This window comes from Megalops cyprinoides, chromosome 14, assembly GCF_013368585.1.
Source record: "Megalops cyprinoides isolate fMegCyp1 chromosome 14, fMegCyp1.pri, whole genome shotgun sequence".
Classification (NCBI taxonomy): Eukaryota; Metazoa; Chordata; class Actinopteri; order Elopiformes; family Megalopidae; genus Megalops; species Megalops cyprinoides.
In genome coordinates this window covers 23,958,054-23,981,623 of record NC_050596.1, presented here as the reverse complement: position 1 = coordinate 23,981,623, position 23,570 = coordinate 23,958,054, and the positions used below count along the sequence as shown (strand labels likewise).

Here is a 23,570-nt window from a genome sequence, read left to right as displayed (position 1 = left end):
GTTATAAAAACATTGTGTAAAAGGACTGTAGAGGCTGTCTTGGAGTCTACCCCTCTTTGTCTCTGATATTAAGACAGATATGATATAAAGACATGTTTTGTTTTCCCAAATAAATAGCTATTTAAAAAGATAAGACCCGTTCAACTGTTAAAAATTACACCCGTGACCAGGAAGCGCCACATCAGAAAATATTTATGAATCCAGGGAATGCAGCCTTTGCCAGAAATTGATTATGCTCTCATTGTAATCAGTTTTCACATTCTAGCAGGGTATGGATTTTATTACTGATTTTCCTCCGCTTGAGAATGTAGAAGGGTTTGTTCAAGGGAGGAACTCTTCCTCAGTCCAGTGAACAGTGTAAAGCAAGTTCTCCTCTGCCTTGTTATTACAGAGCCAATTAAGAGTGAAGAGCCATCATTTTCAAATTCTTATATCTGGCCGTATGAAAGGAGATGGCTTTTAAAGGCTGCCAAGGAGCAGCTCTATTGTACTGAGAAGAAAACGAGTTTGTATGGATCTGTCTGCAATGAATGCTCATCATTTTAATTATTACACTGTGAGCCGCAGCAGAAAATCTTTATTTTTCCGGAATGTGTAATCAGGGTGTATTTATTTCTTTGACTTTTGTTCCTCGGGCCACTTTGTCGTAGTGTCTTAGTTTATTCAATATTCTAAGACACAGGTGGTTGCATAATCTTAATGGTTCTCAATGGTACTTAATGCTTAGAAAACAAAAAAAGCATCACAGCCACATTAGTACATTCAGTTCATAAAAATAAGGACACAGACCAGAGTTGACCTATCACCCGGATCAGCTTAGTATTTCTCATATGCCTGCTGGTAATTTTTGGTGTAATTCTAAAAATATTGAATGTTTTCCTCCTGACAAAATAATGGATATTACAGTAGACTTGAAATACTTCCCACACGTGCATGAATGATGCCATACACTGTTTTACAAAGATAAATCATCCCACCCCTAAAAGCGCTGTCTGTAGTGCAGACCCTACAGAGGCATTTAGCTAAATGCTTCATGGGAAACAGCATGTGACTAATTGTACATTTTGGACCATTGATGAGAGAAAATATAACCTAAGAGATGGCAGGGTCAGAACATGTTGGGTGTAGCCACAGTGCTTGTATAACACATGACAATTGCATTGTTTTTCCCTTCAGTACAATCATGTTAAATATGTTTTACCCTGTAACCATGGTAATAGGGATATGTAGATGTTTTATGGCGATTGTATAGTCGCTGAAGGAGTTTCCCTGTTCCTCCGATAAGACAGTAGAGGTGTATGATGAAGAGAGGCCAGCGTGGGGGTTAACCGCTGCCCAGCCGGTGCTCAGACTTCCCACGCTTCATTCATCACGGCCTCCGTATCAGCATATTCATCGCGGTACACGGCCAAGATGGAATTTAGAGGTACAACTGCCGCCGACCCAAAGTTCGTACTGCATAAATGGTAGGCTGTTTGCGCAGGTGCTGATCAGTCCTCAGTCTGAAGAGGACAGATAGCAGGGCCAACCTGCAAAATGTGTCAGTGTAACCAGTACCTGTTTTGTTACTCAGCACCAACTCGTAGGTGTTGGTGCCATGTCAGTATCGAATTTGACACACCAGAAGCAGAGCGTGTCCCTGCTGCTCCCGAATGTGCTATAAGCATTGGCATACACCTATTTTTTTCTGCAGTGGTGCATTTCCCATCCAAATTTACTTCCTGTGGAAGCGTTCCAAAAGCAACAGAACTGTGACACAAAATATGGATTATTCTCTTATGAATATTGGCTGACATTCTGCTGTGGCAGGTTTATTTACAAGGAAGCAAACGGCTACCATGTATATGTGCAGCATTTTCCTAAAAATAACACCATGCCGTATACATATAACACAAGTCCATTTCTATGCCCATGTCACCATTTGACAAGCGTTCCTTGCCCTTTAATGAAATTATACATGCACCACACCATTTGTACCTCAGGAGGAATGGCAGGAGTGGTCTGCTGCTGGAAGAACAGAAGAGTTACAAAGAACATTTTTCAGCTACTTGCTTGTTATCCACCCCATTGCTAGACGTTTGAAGTGCTGATATGTGTTTTACAGTCACCAGCTGGGGTGTCAAACTCATCTCTCCCTGCACCACATGTATGCTGGGTTTTACTCCAAGCGCTTAATCACTTACTTAACCTTACCCAGGATATGGTCTATAGTTCAACCATATTTTTGTGAAATCACAGCCTGTGTCCCGTGCTGAAGAAACATTTTGGTAAAGGCAAAGATGAAAATGTGAACAGGTTAAAAGGGGCCACTAAAGTACAAAGACATGCAACACCTTGCAGAAAATACAGTTTTATACACAAAAGTAACAATCAAATACAATAAGTTCCACCATGACCACTTCTGCAGACATGCATTAAGCCATCTGGTGCAAAATGGCTGCCATTCATTACCCAAGATGTTGCTCCACTCTGGTGGTTGAGGTGAGTCACCACCGTCTCCATTGTAAAATGTTCTGAGTTCCTTGAAAGGCATCTGAAAAACACAGGCCATTAATGCTATTATTAAGTAAGACTGACAGGGTTGGCGCACAGCATCAGTGTGACAGCAGCACCAGAGAGAAAGGCACAGCTGGCTGAGAAAGGCAGGCAGAGGGAGGCACGGCTTGGCAGCGTGTCTTTCAGGTGTACATGGGGATTGTGTGTCACACATATTCAAAGCAGTGCAACTCAAATACATTCAGTGTACTCATTGCATTTCTAGATAGACGATTTTCACAGCCCAGACTACGCCAGATATTCCTGGCTCCACAGGAGACTGAGGTGAAGTTCAGTCCCACCTTTTGTGCCTCCTCTGACTCTGTCTGGCAACAGTGAGTTAAAACGCCCTCTATCGTATATTTCACTGACAGGTGTGAGCCGTCGTCAAGGTGACCAGATTGTTAGGTTTGACAACCGCCGATGTCCTGGTGTCTTTGAAGGCTTTGAGTCAGAAGACAGCCCGTCTCGTCACGTACAGTGCACGACCGGCTGGAGTTTCATGGCTCGTTGGAACTGAGCGCAGGGGTTGAGGAGAGAGGGCGCTAACTCTGAAATGCGGGCAAGGACAAACCTCGATCACCAGACAGGAAAACAATTTGTTAACGGGACCAAATTTAGCTACAGACAGAACCCAAGTCATGCGCTGTCCTGTATCTCCGTGTTCCCTCTGGTGGACTCGTCTTTGCTCTCCTGCTCCCTGCACCTCTGCACAAAGGAGTGTGACAGGCTGCATGAAAATTGCTTGGTCCCTCTTATTCAGTGTAATTTTGATTGAGTGGATATTTATACCCACATTCTCAGACATTAATCAGCTGGCTACTGTAGCCGAACACTGCATGCAATTTATTAGCGGGAATTTTGCCATGGGCAGCCATGGAGCCTGCCATAAATTACTCATACTCCAACGTGCACCCACAAAAGACAGCCTCTTAACTCCCCCGGCTTGTTTCAGGAGTTTTGATCCAGTTTGTCAAGGCGGGGATCTCTGGAGGTGACGAGAGACAGGATTACCATCTGGAGACATTCAGGCAAAGCGTCCACCTTAGAATGTCTAGCGCAGTCAGTGAGGAAGATTTGTATGTGGGGGTGGATCTCCAGTCATCGGCTGTGTCTCAGAATATACACGTAGGCGTCTTTTTTTTTTTTTTGCCCTGTTAAAAGTACATTTGTCTTTCTCCTTGTTGATGAAAAGCCCACGTCAACAGCCAACAGTGAAGGTTAAGACCATCTACAGATAGGACAAAAGAGCTGTCTCCGTTCGGGAATGTCACACAGGCTTCTGACCCGTGAAGGGTAAATCACTGTTTATTTCCTGAATGGCATCTGTCTCAGCTGGCCACAGCAAACATGGCAGCGGCCCGAAAATGTGGGAGTTTGAGGGGATGAAGGGGGGAAAAAGTAAATGGCAGAAGACTCTATAGAGCAGAAAAACAGTGGTCTTTTTTCCTCCCTTCTTCCTTTTTTCCTTCCCCTTTCCAACACCCACAAATCATTTTGAGATTTTTCCTCAAGGTGTCATTCAAAACCATAGGGATAGACTGGAGGATTACTTGGGCACAATTCACTGCACCACAAAAAAAAAAAAAAGACATGACGGTATAAACAACAGCTGACAGTTGACCCTAGTCATGACGTAACCATCCTAGAAGAACATTTTCCAATAAAATCCTGTTATGGGTGTAGCTGACATGCAGAAGACATACAGCAAAAAGTGGTTACACCCTGTTACTACAAAAGATTACCATGTAATTATTTATAGTGGAGCTTACATACAGTGCAGTCTCTTCACCACTTTCGTAAACATGTGCATGTGTGTATAGACATATCACCACTATACACATTGAGCTTTCTTTTGCTTTTGTTTTATGCATTATGCAAAAAAGTTTACTCTTCTTAATTACATAATAAAATGACTTGTAATATAGGAGGCTTCAGATCACATTAATTGAGAATATCTGTTGTGCAACAATTGCTCCAGTTAAAATGATAACAATTATACAAAACAATCATGCTGGTAGATGACTCTCAAATCACATAATTACCATGAAAAATGATTAGCACAATTGCTTAATTACTAAGTTATCTTCAGAAATGATCAGTGATGACACCTGCCACATTCATGAGCTGTAGCACATCTACTGTGTGCTGGATTGGTCACAGTAAATATGGAAAAGTATTGTTCCTTTAAAATAATATTAAAATGCAAAAAATGTATTAATGAGAGAAGACAATTTCCACCCATTGTAACATGAAATGTAATGCAATAGACTGAAGAATTGTCCAGTACTTGTATTGAACTAATCACATTTTAATCCAGAAAAAAATAAAAGCTTTGTGTAGACCATTGTTTCTCAATCTTACTCCTGGAGGCCTGCTGTCCTGCATATCTTCTATCTATCCTTGCTCCAGACACACCTGATTGAAATTAGTGTACATGCTCTTGATTAAATCAGGTGTGCTCAGCTAATCAAAAGTGCCACTGGTAGAGCAGGGAAAGATGGAAAACGTGTGGAGCAGGGGGCCCCCAGGAGCAGGATTCAGAATCAGAAGATAGAAGATATGCAGGACAGTGGGCCTCCAGGAGTAGGAATGAGAAACACTGGTCTAAAAGACATTTAACAATTTAATCAGAAGAGATTGGGATTCCTTCTCTATTCCTGTGCTGAGAGGAGCAATCGGAGCTAGGTGATAACATGCAAACAGGAGTCTGGGCAGCCCAGACTCCTACATAGCCTTATATGTGCTGTTTTTCCTTCCAGTCTATCGCTTCATCAGTCAGTCAAAGTAACCGATTGGCTTTAAACTGGTTTTAACAGAATCTAGTTTGGCTCATTACCATTTGTTTTGCCTTTGGTGTCCACAGGGGATTGTGGAGTTTCAGTTACCGGTTTCAATTTTCAGTGCAAGACTCCAGTGCGTCTATTCATGAATCAGTCCAGAAATAAATCTCTTTCTAAAAGCGTTAACACAGTTGCTTTTCTCAGAACTGTGCTCATATCCTATCAGGTCCTTGATTAAGAATTCTACATGTGTACAAAATGAAGCCTTAAAAGTTTAGAAAGAATGGTTTTCAGACCAAGCCCTTAAAGTTTACGATCACCAAATCACAGCATTGTATTATATTACATATATCTAACTTTCAAAATACTTAAAAAAACAATTTCATTGCTTCAACATATTGTATTGGAAAAGGAAATTGCAGAGAGCATTTCAATGCATTTCATTCTCATCTTTGACAGTGAGGTCAGAACACAATCTTTATAAGCACTAAAAAAGTTAGTCAGGAAAATATGAGGTCCTATTCCACAGACAGGAGCTGGCGGCTTCATTTATTGATTCTAAATATCCATATACATTACCAGGCTGACAATGATGGTGCTGAAGTGAGTACACCACAGAATAACTTTAGGGAACTTTTTTAATCAAATATTTAACCTGTGGCAACAAGTACAAAGTTTAAAATATTTAATGAAGTAAAGATTTGACCAGAAAAAAGACACCAGGCCCAGGATTAACCGCCATTGAGAAGGAAATAATCACAGATCAAAGGACAGGTTTTTTTTTGGAAATGTATGGACTTTTATTATCTTGAGGTCTTCATTCATCGGGGGGAAAACTGTACATATGGCTAAACAGAGAAATCAACAAAGGCAAGACCGATTTCTTGGCATTAAGTATGACAACTCCCACATGTAATGGAAACCTTTGGGCTAGGACAGAGTGCCTTCTTTCAACAGAACATTCATCCTTTTTCATCCGTAGGACTGTGGAAGTTATCCACTGTGGAAACACAAACCCGTCACATCAGACAAGAAGAACTTTACTCCTGGAGCAAACACACTGTAAAGTACATTTAGGACAGCAAGTGACGCACTAGTCAGCAAACACACAGCATTCTCGTAATGGATATATAATGATGCAGTGAGGCCATCACATTGCTACAATGTCACAACAGCACTATGAGAATGTTACGTGCTCGCTGACAGCTCAGTTGCATTTTTTTTCAGATCCATTTGGAGCTAGCCTATTGGAAATCCCACATAACATAACACGACATTTGCTCACAATGTTAAATCTCCTCGAGTTGTACAAGACTCGTGACGCTTGTAATATATCCTGGCGTGAGTTGGCACAGGAAACATAAACCGGACAACTTTATCAATACAATGTTTTTTTCTTGATTCACAGACAAATGTAAACAATTCTTTAATTCAGTAAGCTCAGAACACCCAACTGGAATGCAAATTACAACACGTTTTTTTTTTTTTCCCTTTCCTTAAATTTCACGGTCCCTGAGATCCTTATTCATAATGAACAAAACGGAGCTCCTGAATAATAAAAGACAAGTGCAGCTACAGATAGGCCTTTAAATATTCATCCCGGATAAAACTGGGAGTTACGAACGCACAGCATCAAAGTTAGCAACGAGATAATGACAATGCCTCTGATAACCAGACTCCCAAATTTGGCTCTGGGTCTCTCTCTCTCTCTCTCACACACACAACACTGAAAGGATAGCAGTGGTCAGACCTCTGTATAGGATGTCAGACTCTTAAGGATTGATCATGTACTTGGTACGCTGTGCAACCTGAACTGAAAGAGAGTATACACCGCACTAACAGGACTCTTCTGCCCACTGTGGTCCCGCCATTACAGACGTCTGAGAGCGCTGTGTAGTTTCGTAAGTAAGCTTCAGTTTGCTGTGTCCCCAATGTACTGCTGCAGACGGGAGGGACTGCTTCGTTCCACTGTGTATTCTCAGAGTACAGTCTAAACCACCTTTAAACAAAAGCAAGACTGTATCACTCCAGTGTCCCCTGCCTCCCCCTGGACAAGTGTGGTCGATGTTCGCACCCCTGACTCTGAACCGCAGTACTACTGGGAGACCGACAACAGATATTCAGTGTATCTGCAATGTATTTCACACAGCGGTGTGAGGAGATATGTTGATTTGCATGTACAGAAATTGATCAGTGACTACATTTACGTGCATGTTAGTATTCCGATGTTAACCCAAATATTCAAGTATTCCAACTGTCACATGAGTCATGTAAACACCTTATTTCGATATATTTAACCCGAATAGGCCAGCATTCCAATTATTACAAACCCAAATAATATTTAATAGGAATATTCCTATTTAATGGAATACTGAGCCATGTAAACACCTCATTTGGAATATTTGTCCTGTAAGCTTGCTTTTGTGCATGTTCAATGTTTTGCGAGGAATCTTGGGTCATAATTCACTCGCTAACTAGCTGTCACAGCAAACAAAAAAAAAAGCTCACATTTTTGCAGCGAGAGAGAGACAATTGTTCACAATAAGCTATTTTGCAAAAGTGCTAACAAAACAAGTGTGTATGGAAAGGCAGAAAAGCAAGCATCTCCTCAGCTGTTCTCCCAAATAAGATAACTAGCGGGAAAATTCATGCCTGTCCTTTACAGGGCTTATCCAGGATACTCTGATTATCATGTATACAGGAATCTTGTCTGTCGTATATCATAGCTCATGTAAACATCTTATTGAGATTATGACCGTAACCAGGGTAAGGACCATTATCCGGAATAGTGTGAGCATGTAAACGTAGTCAGTGTCTGCACGTCACTGAGTTATGTTAACCTGCGTGAACCGGGCTGTCAGGCAGTAATCTGTGTAGAGAGGAATGAAATGCATTTGTGTTGAAGGCTGTTAGTCTGCAGGATGATGCACTGCAATAGGAGGCCTATGCATCGTTATGGTAACAGCTTGCATTGAAAGGTAGTTCCATTTTAACACTAGGTATTCTGCCCCTGTAGTGTTCTTAAACATGAGGCATATGGCAAAAACTGCCAAAATCCTTCACAGCTATTGAAAAGGAACTTTTAACAAGGGTAAGAGCAAGGAATTCCCTACTTTGCTGGCCTCAGTGTTGGAATTTATATGACACCATTCAACTTTTCAAAACATTTTGTTTACTTTTTGGCATTTCTTGTTCATTTTCATTACATTTTTTTTTCAAAAAAAAAAAAAAAAGTGGAAGAAAAAGAAGACACCAGTTTTGACACACCACTGTTCACCACTGATTGTGTTTGGCCTGGGAGCACTGACACTGACACTGTCACGCTGTACACTGTACACCTCTGAACAAGTAGCTTCCACACACATTTAAGGCCACAGTTTGGGGTCAGGAGCTATGGGTTTGCTTTGTTCTTTTTGTTGATATCAAGACCTAAATTGTTTTTCTTTTTTTCCATACAAAAATATCTCAGTATTTGAACATACAGCTATATATATATTTTGTATTCCTCTTCACAGAAATGGAAGGGCACTCCAGACAGGGGGTGGTGACCCTCCCCCCATCTCAAATACAGCAGAATCGGCTCAGGACGGCACATGCAAAAACAAACGAAAACCACCTTCATTACATGCCGCTGCCACTAAAAGCCGCCAACTGTCAAAACCAAAGGGAGGGAACTGTTATTGCATAGATAAAAAGGTGTTGCTTTCAGACTGCAGTCACAGTATTTTTTTTGGGGGGGAAAAGGGGAAAAAAAATTTCATTTTCTGTCTGCTCAAAATGTTTAAAAGGGGGGAAAGAAGTCTTGAGTGGTCAGATGATATAAGAAAAGGTTTTACAAACTGCACTGCTGTATAAAAAGAGTGTCTTTAGCTGAGGTTGGGAAGTCTCTGGCTCCAGTACTGAAGGGGGCCCTGCCTGGGTCACAGTGCATCAGCAGGCTCCTCCCTCTCTGGACAACTGCCACGCCCCCGTGTTAAAGCTCCTCCTTCCTCTTGCCAACCTTCTCCTGGTCACGCCCCCTCAGGCTGCGCATGAAGCCGGTGAATCCCGCCTCCTGGAGACACAGAAGGAGAATGTTAGTTTCCGCCTGGATTTCTAGAAAAGGGTCCATTCCGTTATGGTACTTTTCCACTGAGCCGACCTGGTAGCAAACAGAATCTCTCAGCCTGGGTTCTTTGCTTGCGCACAGACTTGTCAAAACAAGGGATGTATGCCAGGACAGATGAAAGAGAAATAATCGTTAGCGTGTGATCATAGTAATCATGCCCTTTCATCTGCAAAAACTTGGCTTGCTTACCCTCGGACCACCTTGCGAGGCGGCCTTGTGCTAGATGTGTGGGTATATCAGCATCCAGGGCAGCGCACTTTTCATTTTCAAGTTCACACTTGGAACGGGGCCACAGTGAATCAAAGCAATGCTTATTTTCAACACAGACGGGTGCTTCGATCAGGTCGGCACACAGCTCTGCCATATGACTGTGACCACCTCTCTCTGGTGCTGTCAGAAAGGCACAGCTCGCCATGGCAACAGCAGTGTGCAGTCCAGTGTGCGCCATGGCAACAGCAGTGCACAGTCCAGTGTGCCACACACGCACTGCTCTCACTCATTCTCAAAGTTTTGCAGGGGTGACGGGAGTTTCTTCGCTCACCCGAAGTTTCCAAGACTAAGTGAACCCTGTGTACTGTGTACTCTCTGGAACATAATGGATGTTCTTTTAAGTGTTTATGTACCTGCACCATCCTTCTGCTTTTTGCCTCACTATGAGCCAAAACGAAATGAGTGATCTCACTGTACTGCATCCCTATATTCATGGTTCACAAGGGTTAAGTTGAACTGTGAGTGCCTGTCCGGTCTGACTGCCACGTTCACTGGTGCCGTCTTCCAGGTCAGTGGCACTGTGAACACCTGAGTGATATAGCCGGTCGCGCCTCCCCTTCACCCGCCTATTTCCTGGTTTATTCGTTGTCAGAGATTGGGGGGGAATGCTGGGTATTTAATTTTTAACAACCTCTCCCTCACCAGTGAAAGCTTCGCTGAAAGCTCCTGCAGCTTGGCTGTCTCAAACGGAAATTCTGTTTGATCACTCGGAAATGCTCCCACAAATAGAAAACAACAACAACAACAGCAGCAGCAGCAGCAGCAGCAGCAGCACAAAAAACAGCCCCTCCTGATCCGCTGACACAGTTTCCTGTTGAGGCTACAGAGTCCCGGGCTGCGGGCGTGTTTGTGGACACCTGTGCGTGCCTGCGTGCCACTCACCCCTCGCTCTCCATTGTACTTCTCGGCGAACTTGCCGTAGTTGTAGTAGTTGAAGGTGGGGTAGCCCTCCACGCCCTCCTGTTTACACAGCTCGTGGTTCTGTCCTTTGGTGCAGTCCACGGCGGCGTACGCAATCTGAAAGCACACAGCGTCGACACAGTTAAGTCTCAGTGACTGCATCGTGTTCGCTATGAAGTCAGCTTCAGCTCCCGGGCGGCCGCTGTCTGTCGGGCATGCAGATGACCAAGCGATGGCCAGCATCTCGGTGCCACACTTCAAAGGTCCCCAAGCTGTTTGTTTGAGAGACTACAACCAAGGAAACAGACAAACATGTCACTGGTTGGACGTAGCAAGCGCTCATAATAAATCAGCTTACCCTTGTGCGCTTGGCTGATCCATTCAAGAACTATTCCTTTGGTTCGTTTCCAAATACTCTTACTTAAATATTTCAAAAAAAAAAAATTACCAGAAAGTTAAAACAAAGAAACAGACAGACAAAAATGTCACACCCCAATTACAGATACACAATCAATGAGAACTGTGAGGCAGTTCAGACAGCGCCCCCCAGTGGTCTTTCAGCACTCCCTCCAAGAAGCATTGCACTCCCACATCACCGATTTCCTGTTTATTCTCCAAAGCTCCCTTAAGACGTGATAAGACACAGGGAGCTCTGGGGCTGATTTACTCTCCGCGGGCCCAGCAGAGAGATACACAAATCACAGGTGGTGACACACATGATGATGCTGATACAGGGAGAAAGGAGGCAGCGCCGGCGCTCCCCTGAGGCAATATTAATTAGACAGAGGCTGCGCTCACAACTACATGTTTATTGTACATCTGACACGATGCATAAATGAAACATTGTAGTAATATGCGTATTTATCAGTCCCTTCTGCTCAACACCCCCGCCCCCCCCCCCCCCCCCCCCCCCCCCCCCCCCGCTAACGCATTGTTATTTCAATACATAAATGCACCGTACATTGCATAGCCAGCAATATCAGCTGTAGAAGTCAGACTGCACCTGATAAATCTTGTTACATCCAATGAAAGTATTTTATGTATTTATGCCCCCCCTCCTCCAGTTTAAACGGCAGCTATGAGTGCTTATTGGCACTGGCTGAGCTGTTTCTCCTATCCACTTTCCGCTTTCCCAAATTTGTCCTCCCACTGTTTCTTCGGAGGAAGAATAATGCATTCAAGATAAACTATTCAGGGGGAAAAAAACACTCTTTTCAGTAGAACAACAACAAAACAGATTTGGGTTTTTTGAGAGTGTTTTTGTAGTTTAGCGTTTAGCAAGCTCAGATGAGCCATACAGGCTCAGAACCATTACATTGTGCGTTCAGTCCGTCCTTTTCGCTTTGCCAGAAAGGTTACATTTTCAGAAATTTGAAACAGCACACGCTACTTGTCACCGTGGTTATTGGCAGTCGTCTCTGGGAGATGAATACCTGAGTGACAGATTTCTCTCATGAGTGGGACACGCTATTAAACAGTTATTGTTGAGGCTAAACAAATTTGACAGGGTGCAATCCCGGCAAGTGGGCTGCTCTCAGACGATATAAAACAGACGTTCCTTCCTGAAATTACAGCGTGGCTGTTCCACTGCAATTCAACACACACAAAAAAGCAAATGTGTTGAGAGGCCTTGGCAACAACATGGAAACACAGTGATCTTTGAGTGAGACCAGGTAATTTAACCAACCCCCAATCCTTCCTACAGTCCCTCTCCTGCACATTCTCAGGGAAATGTTACTGAGGAGGGGAAATGGGAGAGGTGTGTGTGCCTGTCTGTGTGTATCGGGGGGGGGGGGGGGGGGGGGGTCTGGTGGATGTGTCACATGCTGCAATTAATAAGGCCCTAGCACAGCCAACCCACTGAACCTGGCCAATGAGAAGCCAGCCTCTCGGGGGTCTGATGCTGTCAGAGTGGCCTGAAAGGGGTAGTTTTCCATTAAAGAGGTGTAACGCTGTGCTGTCAAACAGGAATAACGTTAATGACGCAGTTCCAGTCTGCAGAGTGAACCCCATGTCGTGTGTCGCAGTTTCACTGTCCACAGAAACCTGGAACAGTAGATTTAGCCAATTCAAGATGAAAATTGAGACTCCCCATTGTGGGCTTTGAAAAAGCGGACTACAGTTCTACAATTCTGCTTAGGCAGAGAGAACTCGTTATAGTGTATAGTAGGAATATCTACCAGGGGTGCTAATTTTCAGCTTTTTAATGTTTAATAACCTCACCTCCTATGCAGGTGATTATACAGCCAGTCAATTTTTATTCTAAATATACCCTTCTCATTACAATAACGGCAAAGATCTTTTGGAAATGAATAATCCGATTCTCATTTGCAGATACTCAGTTAAACTGAAGGAAAATGCAGGGGGGAGGTCTGTTTTCCCTGCAGTGCTCCATACTCTGTATTCACTGTGAGACAAGGCAAGATCCCTTTGTTTCTCCAAGCTTTATTTCCTGTTTAATTGGAGGGCATCAAAGTGAAAAAAACAAAGCCCGATTTGTTTGACTCGCGTAAACAAATGCGGCAACCTATATTTGACTGTAATACCACCACAGCAAAAAGTCTACAGATAGTCAAATTCTGCAAGTTATGCAGACATGGAGCACAGGGAAAATGACTTGTGCAATGGCCTACTCCGACAAGGCTCCAGCCCATTCCCATGCCTGTGCCCAACAGCCCACAGGCCCACAGGGCTTTGTGTGGGAGGATGTTCTTGGTGCTGCTGGCGGTTATGTTTAGGGGCGGGGCAGGGGTAAGTTGAGGACCTTCTCCCTGTTAGAGAGGCCCATCAGTCTCTGTGTTTGATCCTGGGGCTCTGAGGGATGAGCTGAGCTGAGCTGGATTAAGGCTGTCTGCCTCTCACCGCTCTGCACTGGACACCATTGTGTTGCTGTGCCCAAACAAACAGGCCCTTCTCTGCGGGTTTCCTCCCTGCTTCTCCCCAGTGTTCTTGGTCCTCTGCCACGGCACACATCTCTGACTTAGAGGTGCGGACGGTGTCCAGCCTAGCCCGTGGCTGTCCAAATCCCGCCAGTGACTCCCCTGTTAACACAAGCGCAGTCCCTGGCAACCTCATGATGCCTCTTAGATTTATACCTGTTGTTACGGGGTCAGAGTTGACCGGCACGACAGCGGGGTGTCTCTTCCTTCCAAACATGCAGTGAATTGATGCGAGAGAGCCAGTGTGCTCTGCTTTGTACATACCAGGGGAAGTGTTTTCAGACTTTGTCTCTTGAACAACTTGAGATGCTGGGCGCAGAGTGCCTGAGCCACAGACTTTCAGGAAAAAGAAAAAACTTTTTTTTTTTTTTTTCTTTTTCTTACATAACACTAACACGAGGATCCCGGGGGCACCACGGCGAAAACAGTGATAAATACAACCTTCCTGCTGCAACTTCTGACCAATACAGTTCCAGATTCCAATGAAGTGAATAAAGAGATGTGTGCGCCAAAAATTTAAAGGGCTGTTGTTGGAAGATTAAGAAAAGATGACGTTATGTGTAATGAACTTCAGCTGTTTGTGAAAAACAATTTTATCATTTGTTTAAAAAAAAAAAAAAAGACAAAAACGATGACAAATACCAGCAGCACTGAAAGCCAAACACCGCCTTGTATAAAAAGGGGCCTCTCTGCTTGCTAAATTCGTGAAATACCAGCGGGTCAGAGAGTACATATGGTCGTTGTAAGGAACAGCTAATTTTGGGGTGTTGAGGGAAAAAGTGCTCACCTTACGGTCTTCTTTGAAGAGCTCCGCTGCTGCTGTGAAGTGGGGGACAGCATTCTTGCAGTGGGGACACCCTGTTATGCAGAGGCAAGGATACACATTAACACTCATTGCACAGAACAGTACACATAAAACGTGAACCTGCAGAACACACTAATACACCTCAGGACTACAGGTAGGGTGCCCGACCTCTGCGATTTTTTCGTTTGACCACTTTGAATAATTCTTTATCCAAGCCATTAAATCAGCAGCTGCGACAAGGTCACATCTGCAAGCTAGACTGTCATCATGGCTACAGACATGAATAGTACAGCAAAGTGAGCAAAAATCACTATAATAAAGGCAATGACCTTCAGTGACAGGCACAAAGATTTAGGCCCCACTTCATCTTGCTCCAATTAACACCAAACGGGCATTAAAAATGGACAGGTTTCCTAGTATTTGAATGTGGTTAAGCGGCTATAGCAGGTGAGGAGCAGAGAGGCTGGTGTGGAGGTCGCAGCCTTGGACTGTGGTGGTCCTGTCTGTACCGCAGTGACTCTGCAAACTGACAGGAGGTGATAGTCTCAAGGGGAGCCCACCAGGAGTGCTCTACTTGACTCAATGACCCTTCCTGCGATGGCCATCCTTTAATATGCCCTCCACAACTCTCTGAGAGACACACTCTCTCTCTCTCTCACACACACACACACCTCTCTACCTCCCTTTCTCCCTTTCAGAATTACCCCGCATTAGTAATTGCTCAGTATGTTTTACGGCCTGTAATAAAATTCCCAGATTGGCTTCGTAAATGAAACGTCCTGCGTTTTGGCTTCATAAATGAAGCGTCCCGCGCTCTCTGCGCTGGGTGATCCATATCTGTCAGCGCCTCCCTGATCCTGTGGGCAGAGCGGCTCAGGACGAGCGTCCCACACGGGCCCCTCCTCGGCCCCTTGCCTGTCAGGCGGAGATGGACGGGAATATTTATAACCTGCCTCTGATGGACCCTGCCTGTCAGCAGCCATCTGTGGGAGGGATCGGAGGTGTCGCTGTCAGCCTGTGTTCTCTGAGTCATGTTTACTGCTGTTTCACATCTACACAGCTACACAGCTTGCACTAGGTACGTTTTCTTTTTTAAACCTGCACTTAGGTACATGTTTTCTTTTTTAAACTTGCACTAGGTACTGGGTACATTTTTTTGCTGTTATCGTGATTTTTGTCTCAGATACGAAGTAGAGGTTGTGAGGGTTTTTACCCCATCAAAAAACCAAAGCAAGCTGCACAGACCCAAAAAAAGATCATAAATGTTTGTTTATGCCTGCAACCAAAACAAACCAACACCATGTCAGAAGACTTGCAGCTAACTACAAATAGCATAATATTTAAAGGATCTCTGTCATAAGCTTTGTTTAATGTTATACAATTTTGCATAATTAATTTACAAATGTATATGTTGTTTGCATTTTTGCCAAGGCATCCAAGAAGCATGCTACTGCTTTGTAAATGTAATGAGAAATACTGTAAACAGTAAGTTGGTCTCATAAGTCATTTTAATCTAGTATAACTTTCCTAAGTAACCTTGCCATATAGATCTAAATACAGAGGTATATATTTAATAAGGTAGCCACAATCTAGTAAGTTGTGTGTATGTGTAGGTAGCCTACGAAGTTATTCCTTAGTTATAAACCAAAGACTATGAAAACTGATTAAAATGTAACTTAAATCTTGCTTATGGTATGCAACGCTTGTTTTATCGAGCTATCCAAAAATGCCTTAAAAGGCCTAAAAATAAAAGTATATGCAACTTCAGCTAAAAATATACACATGTACTGTGGTAAAAATTCTGCAAATTCTGCAAAAAAAAAAAACTGCATCTAAAGACATGCACCTGTGAAGTTTTCTTTTTTTTTTCCAGGAATATGGTTGACACTTAACTGTCCCAATGCATTTCTGCCACTACCGTATCATTTCAGGCATCTCAGACACAAGTGGGAATAAAAGAAATATTAACCTAATCTAAATATCAATAAATTACCTAGTGAAATACATTTGGCTAGGTAGGCATTACTAGTGAGTACTATTACTAATGGGTAGTTACGAGGAGTAGCAGATTTGCTGATCAGCGACTGTTCACAGTTACTGCCTGTGATTCTACAGTACCTGCTGCACAAGTATCTTGCCATTTTTATTTCGATAGCTAGCTATGTAATACATAGACACTAGTTAGTGCAAGCTAGCTGCTAATGGCTAAAACTTTCGACCTAGCTGATTAGCTACAATATGCACATAGCTAGCTAGCAATAACTTCTTTATTGCACAAATGTTGTACAAATGTTAAAATCAGTTACGATATCTTATGTGAAAAATAATTCCAGAAGTCCAGAAAAAGCTCCGGAATCCCCTAAACTGAGATTCAAAGATTACTACTAGCTCAAAAGGTACAGCAAAAAAGATATATGCACACGCACACACACATACACACACACCTGGCTGATTGCTTTGGGGAGCCCTGCATGCAGATGGAGAACGTCTGATTTACATTCCCACACATTTGTAATACCCATCTCGTTCTGACCTTGTCGCTAAGCGCAAAACACCTGATCAATCCAGTGAATCAGGGACACTTCTCCTTAGCCAAACTTACTGACGGCGTCGTCTGGGGATACTGAAGTACAGCCCTGATCATTAATGAGCGTATATTCTGCTTATACAGAGAACAAATCACCTTTCACTGACAGGGCTTTTTTCAGGTTCTCCTAATTGGCTTACTGTCTCTCTCAACGCTGCTTTTTACTTCACTTTTCATAGGCGACCCATTCTGCATTTTAATTAACCCGATTTACAGAAATCCCACAAGCTCTTGAGAGGGGACGAAAAATGAATGGCCATCTAATAAAATCACCACGGCGCCGACTAGACACTAGGGCCGTGCCACAGCTATTTAAGTTATCAAACAAAAATGACCCCTTGAATGCTGAATTTTGGGTGGAGGGGTGTAATGCGCACTTTATGGCGGGTTTACGAACATCTGACTTCAAACAAAGCTGAGGCTGTGTGACCCTGCGCTCCTCCTAATTTGTGGACCCTGAGTGTGATTATGAATAATTGAGCGCGGGACTTTTTCTTCCCCCACTATTATTATTAGATTTAAAAGGCCAGGCGGAGTTCCAGCTTTGTGTCAGGTCAATTTGGCAATGCCTCATTGCCCAGAGCTTAGGACTCAAAAACGCACACTCACAGCCAGGCTGAAGTAGCTGAAAAACCTCTGGATTTTACTCAGCCCTTTATCCACCACCCCCCCGCCTCCTGAACTTCAACCCCTCCCCATGGGCCTAAAACCAATCAGGAACCTGCTGGTTTTGAGATGAGAGCTGCATGCGCAGCTGTACTTGTTGGGAGGAACAGGTTTGCTGTTATGCTTGAAAAGACTATTAGCTGCGTCAGACTGCCCCCAGGTCTTGGACGGACAATACACACGTTAACGTCAGCTGAATGCTGGTGCGTGCCATCCTACAGGGGTGACAGTCTGAGCACTGGCTGTACAGTAAGCCTTTTGCCCTGGCCGAAAAACCATTACAAAGACAGACGTAATCTAAATAAGAATCAGCCTTGCACTCTTTTTAGCATGATCTTGTAGTCTTTCCAAGGTCATTGCTCTCCCCTTTTCCAGAATCACGTACATGCACTGTAAAAATTATAAGGGCTCCCACAATCATTCAAGTGCTTGGCATTTATTCTTTAATTTCCAGTGCATCAACACAAATGTGTCATGTCAGGTGGCTGGGGCTGAAGCCCTTATGATCTCTTAAACAATAAACTCACCCTTTTTTAACTGGGCACAACAACCCAGAAGATAGACTAGATTCTCATCCTGACTCGTTTCACATTTTTCCACCTTATTTACCACAGTTGGTTAAAAGTTACAAAAAAGCATTTAATAACATGTCATGGATATTAGGATACAGAATTAAAGGAGAATTCCCCAGGTTAAAAAACAACTAATATGTTAGAAGGAGTTATGGACTCGGGAGCTGACGTTGAAAGCTTAGAAAGCCCCTTTGTAACAATTAACATATTGTCTGAGGGCATTAAAGTCTCCGCATGTTAGAAAATAGTTTGATCAAGCAAATCCCCCAACAGCCTTACAGAGGATTCACAGAGGATTAAGCAACTTTGAGGAGGAGGAGGAGGAGGCGAGGCTTTAAAAAAGATTAAGTTGTTTTTCCTATTTTTGTGTCAGAAGCATTATTTCATAGAGGAATATTTAAGCAATGTATGCTGTTTAAAGATACCATTAAAGGAGGGTTTTTCCATTGCTTTTGTATCTAGCCTCAGTTCTAGTCACTGATGTATGCTGCTCTAGGGGTTTTAAAAACTCTTGGAAAAAAATCACGAATTATGGGGAAAAAAAGAAAAAAAATAGGCACCTGACTCCCTTGTTAAGGGGTCTAATACTTTTAAGTGGCCACCACTAAGAAGCACACAAGTGATAGTTAAACCAAAAGGAGACAAACTATATATGTTAGTAATAAAATGTAGCCTGCTTAGCAGACGTATACATAGAGAGCATCATCCTATTTCAGGTTGACTTATTATCACAGAAGTGATGTTCATCCTTAAGTCCTGGACATTGCTGACCCTTTCTGAGCCTTGGCCCGATCACAATGACTAAATGCCTCTTCCCCGTCTTTGACCAGAGGCATGTGTGACTGACGGGACAAAAACTAATCACACTTTGCATAAAATGTAAGTGCAGAGAGCAGAAAGCCAACATTAAAAGTATGACCCTTTCAAGATAGAGGTGGTTTAAAACTAGCCATAATTTAAAGAGTCCAGTATCAAGATGACTATCTGATCAGCCAGCGAGCAAGAAAACTAGCCTTTCAGCTAATACAAGATGACTAATATAGCTACAGTGCATCATTTCAACAGAGTGCAAAATTACATTTTTCATTTTTTTTTTTGCTTTTAAAAACATTGTTTTATCTAAAACTATAAATATACAAGCCTTCAAATCTGCATCCTAAATATCCATAACACCAGGTCATTAAAGCTGTAAGCCAAGATGTTCCAGTGAGTATCCACTACCTGCGGCACATACCCTGGAGTGTCACCTCAGTTCTCCTTCTATATAGCTACACTGTGACTATTAAAGACAATGTTACTGCACATTTTAAACAGCTAATGAACGATCCCGCAGTTAACTAGTTATTGGTTACTTAGTTGGCCAGCTGAATATATGAGGCAGCAATCATCAGCTAGAGTTACTTACCACACTACCATACCACAGCTGGAGAGTACACTCTATAGGAAAGGTGTGACATCACTGTACACCTGGGAATGCAAAAGGTACCTCTATCTCTCCCTTACTGTCCACTGTGCTATCTGCGGACCTCTGCTATTGGCACAACTGACTAAGGAGTGTGACTGGGACGGTGTACTATAATGTGTTTAACACTTAGTGTGTTAAAACTGTCAGTGATTTAGCGTAAAAATACAGGTGTGAGATGGTAATAATATTAGTAATGATCAGTGAGGTGCTCACAGGGGGCGTAGAACATGACGAGCGCATGCTTCTTCTTCTTCAGTGCCTCCCGGAAGTCCTCCGCTCCCAGGTGGCTGACGCTGGAGGGCTTCTCTTCCCACGACTGCTCCGGGGGAGGAGGAGCCTGTGGGCTAGCGTAGGAGGAGGGGGAGGGGGAGGGGGTGGGCAAGATCGTGCTCTGATTAAAACGGGCGAATGTCTATGTACAGAAATGACTCCATGCTGGTATTCACGTATAGGTGGAGCATTCTTTAAGCAAGGGACACAGTGCACACATACAGGAATAGGAATAGGAATGGACAAAGTAGCATGTGACAGCATAATCTTGAGTGTTTTCCAATGAATAAAATAAAACAGATTACCAAAAAAAAGTTAAAGAAAAACTCCCATTAAAATAGGAATGTTGGACATTGTTAGCACCATGTGACAATGAAATATTAAATGACATAATTCTTATTACATTAAATCCTAATATTGAAGAGATGGCTGTAAGTTCTTATTTCAAAGTATTGAAAGCTGTCTCCATGTCCCCAGCAGTGTGCCTGTCAGCGTCTTCTCGGCCGGCACAGAACAGTGAGACGGAGCTGCTGTAACACTGCAGCAGCATGACACCGCTGTAAAAGTTATGCGTGCGTTACCGGCGGGGCGCAGTGTCCCGTCCCCTGATTTACAGGGGGGGCTGACCACCGGTTCAAATTCAATTCCCCGGAGGTCACATTCGCCGGGTCAGTCAGCCGTGATATTGGCCGTCTCCGGAGCTTAATCACTTACACTGGTTCACCTGCGGGCCGAGGGGCTTTACAAGGTCGTTATTTAGGGAACGTGGCAGGAACAGGACATGGTGGCACGGAGACACACACAAAGACGGAACTACTGGGACACGGCACAGAGGCTCAGGGGGTTATGGCATAAACAGACCTCCGTTACAGTTAAAGCACAGTCTCCACAGTCTTCCCCTGGAGGTTATTTAGGTCTTTACTGTGACAGGATAAACTGCATATGAGGTTCATTTATTTGTCGGTGGACTATGAGTAAAGGCTGTGGCTTTTCTACTGGCATACAACACTGACTTACACTGCTGTACTTGACAGACCCACTTTAGCATTCACTGGGAGCAGCTGGTTGCGAGGGTTCTGAGGGCAAGTTTGAATGGAATGGAGGGGAAACACTGCTAAATGGATGTTTTGGTTCGTTGATGTGGAGTCCATCTGGGAACCTGAGCGGAGCAATCCAAGCGCTTCAGGCTTGAGGTATTAATATTAACACACTGGAGAGAGGTATTAGTACAGCAATCTTTTCAATGGCCACATTCCTTTAAAAGGATTTCGCCGCCGTTCTCAAAACAAGGTCGCGGAAAAATAAAGACATCAGAAAACATCCCCACCGAAAAACACTCAGGGACGCCTTCTGGCCCTCTCTACCTGTTCAATATTTATGGCCTAATGGGGTTCCTGAGAAGCAGCGTCCCAGATCTGAGCACCGAGAGGAGGAGGGACGGCTGTGGAAATAGGTGGTTCCCACCTGCCTGTGACCTTACCTGTCCGCTCCACATAGGCAGTCTCACAGTCTAATTCACTAATGCAGACAGACTGCCGGTCCCCCCCCATTCAGCTAACCGCGTCCATCTGAACCGGACGCTTCAGTGATGGTTCAGCAGATTGCATGCAGTAGCAGCAGCAGGAGGAGGAGGAGGAGGAGGTGTCAAGGAGGGTCTTACTTCTGCAGCCACTCGATGATCTTGTCCTTGCTCCTCAGGTGGGGGAGAGTGTACTTCTCCTCGCCCTTCTCGAAGTACTTCACGGTGGGGAAGCCCGAGATTTTGAAGCGGTCCCCGACGGCCTTGTGCACGGTGGCGTCCACGGCGGCCAGCACGCCCGGGCTCTGGACGAGTGAAGGATTGATGGGGGAGAGGGGGAGGAAAAAGAGAGGGAGTGAGAGAGAGAGAGAGACACAGACACCTCTCCTCACTCTGCAGGGCTCCAAGGAGAGTGCTGAGTGGAGTCTGTGGTTACTAAAGGTCTTCTGGCTCTTTGTGGTTGACAGGTTACAGCTGGGGGGAGGAACAGGAAGTGGCTGACAGGTGCAGTGAAAACTCAGGTGGAGGGATCAGAAGCAGCACTCCAGCGCAGTGTGAGAGGACATTTCCACAAAGCACTGGAAACAGCCTCGCAGTTTGACACAAGGGGTGCTAGAGGCAGATCTGTTCATGCAATCCTATCCATGGATGTTAAAATCTTTCCAGATACAAATTTAGCAAAGGGTTGTGGCTGGGGCTGTGGTTACAGTTAAACTTTGCATCCTTAGACAAGATTGCTTTGGACGAGACTTGCCTTCTTACACAGATTTGCAGCCTGACCTTTCTCCTTTCATTAGTATCCTCCACCATTAACTCACCCAAGGGTGAGGGATATAGGCTTGTGACCAGAGGGTCACATGTTTGATTCCTTAGTGCGGTGGTGCAGATGAGCCCTTGTGCAGGGTGAAGAAACTGCAGTAAATATCCCCATGTAAAATGCATTAAAAGTTATTTTGGATGGGCATCTGCTAAATAAAAAAATAAAGACAGGCAAGCAAGCCTTGATTCTGTTAAATGGCCTGAACCACAGGGTCCTTCCTCTTGGTGTGCCAGAGTAATGGAATGTGAATGGCAGGAAGTCTCACACATCTGGACAAGCTTCAATCCACAAAGTGCCACACAAGTTTTCTCAGAGGGAATGATGGGAAACAAAGTCCAGAGGTTCTGGCCGCAGAATACGCTTAACAAAATCTGGACTTCTCCTTGCATCGGTCCCGTTGTGAAACATGTTGCTGCCCGCTGCCTATGGAATGCAACTCTGCTTCACCATGCACTTGAGGGCCACATCACATAGAGCAGCACCACCCCTTTCCGGACTACAGTTTAACAAACAAAACTCCATAGCAACATCTGCAGTAAATCTGCAGGATGTATACCATCTCCTGGCAATTCACTGGGGCATTCAGTTAACAAATAGCAGGTACATGACCTGCAAAACTGCGGTGTTATATATTAATATACACATTTAACAACACTTACTAAATCTGCTCTGGAAGAGGAAACTGAATACTCCTTGTGGAAAGAAAGCACTATAATGTGTAACCCCTCGTGTGTACAGACACACGCGAAAAAATAAATGACCTCATAGATCCCCGGGGATAGGGGTGGGAGGACTTTAAACACGCATCCTCCATTAGATAATGCAACAGCCTACCACTGAAATACAGTGCTGGGCACCGAGCCACGCAACAGGTCCAAGCTGAAGGCTACAGGGACGACGAGAGGATGAGATAATTGCAACTATCATGAAGTTCGGCTGATTTTATTGGCTCACTCCTGGCACTGGAGAGAGCGCAGCACCGCCGCGGACCGGACACACCCAGCTAATCAGTACCAAACGCTCCGGGTCCGGGCTCAGCTCGCGAGCCAAGACTGTTCTCAGCTCCGGTTTAAATCCCCAGCAGCCCCTGCTTTCAACTCTGGCGGCCTTAAAGGGCCAGCCGCTCGGCGTGGCGCCGCACTCACGTCTTTGTCCTTGTTGAGGATCTCCGCCGCCTCGTCGTACTCCGGCTTCATCTTCTTACAGTGGCCGCACCCTGAGAGGGAAAAAGACGGGGGCGGTTATGACGGGACAGGCAGGATGGCACAGAGTTCAGCGTGCTGGCCGCGGGCGCAGGAATCTCGGCTCACGTTTCAAAAAAGATGGCAAGA

General features: G+C 44.2%; 1 protein-coding gene across 1 annotated transcript in view; it reads right to left on the bottom strand.

Moving 5' to 3' along the window:
• Positions 1–6,812: 6,812 nt before the first annotated feature.
• Positions 6,813–23,570, bottom strand: part of pdia5 (protein disulfide isomerase family A, member 5) — a 54,971-nt gene continuing 38,213 nt past the window's right edge. Inside the window, exons 12-17 of the mRNA XM_036545766.1 lie at positions 23,385–23,455; positions 21,561–21,724; positions 19,844–19,974; positions 14,323–14,393; positions 10,579–10,713; positions 6,813–9,372 (exon numbers count right to left, since the gene is read on the bottom strand). Coding sequence (XP_036401659.1) covers positions 9,292–9,372; positions 10,579–10,713; positions 14,323–14,393; positions 19,844–19,974; positions 21,561–21,724; positions 23,385–23,455 — 653 coding nt within the window. The 3' untranslated portion in view covers positions 6,813–9,291. The remainder of the gene's footprint in view (positions 9,373–10,578; positions 10,714–14,322; positions 14,394–19,843; positions 19,975–21,560; positions 21,725–23,384; positions 23,456–23,570) is intronic.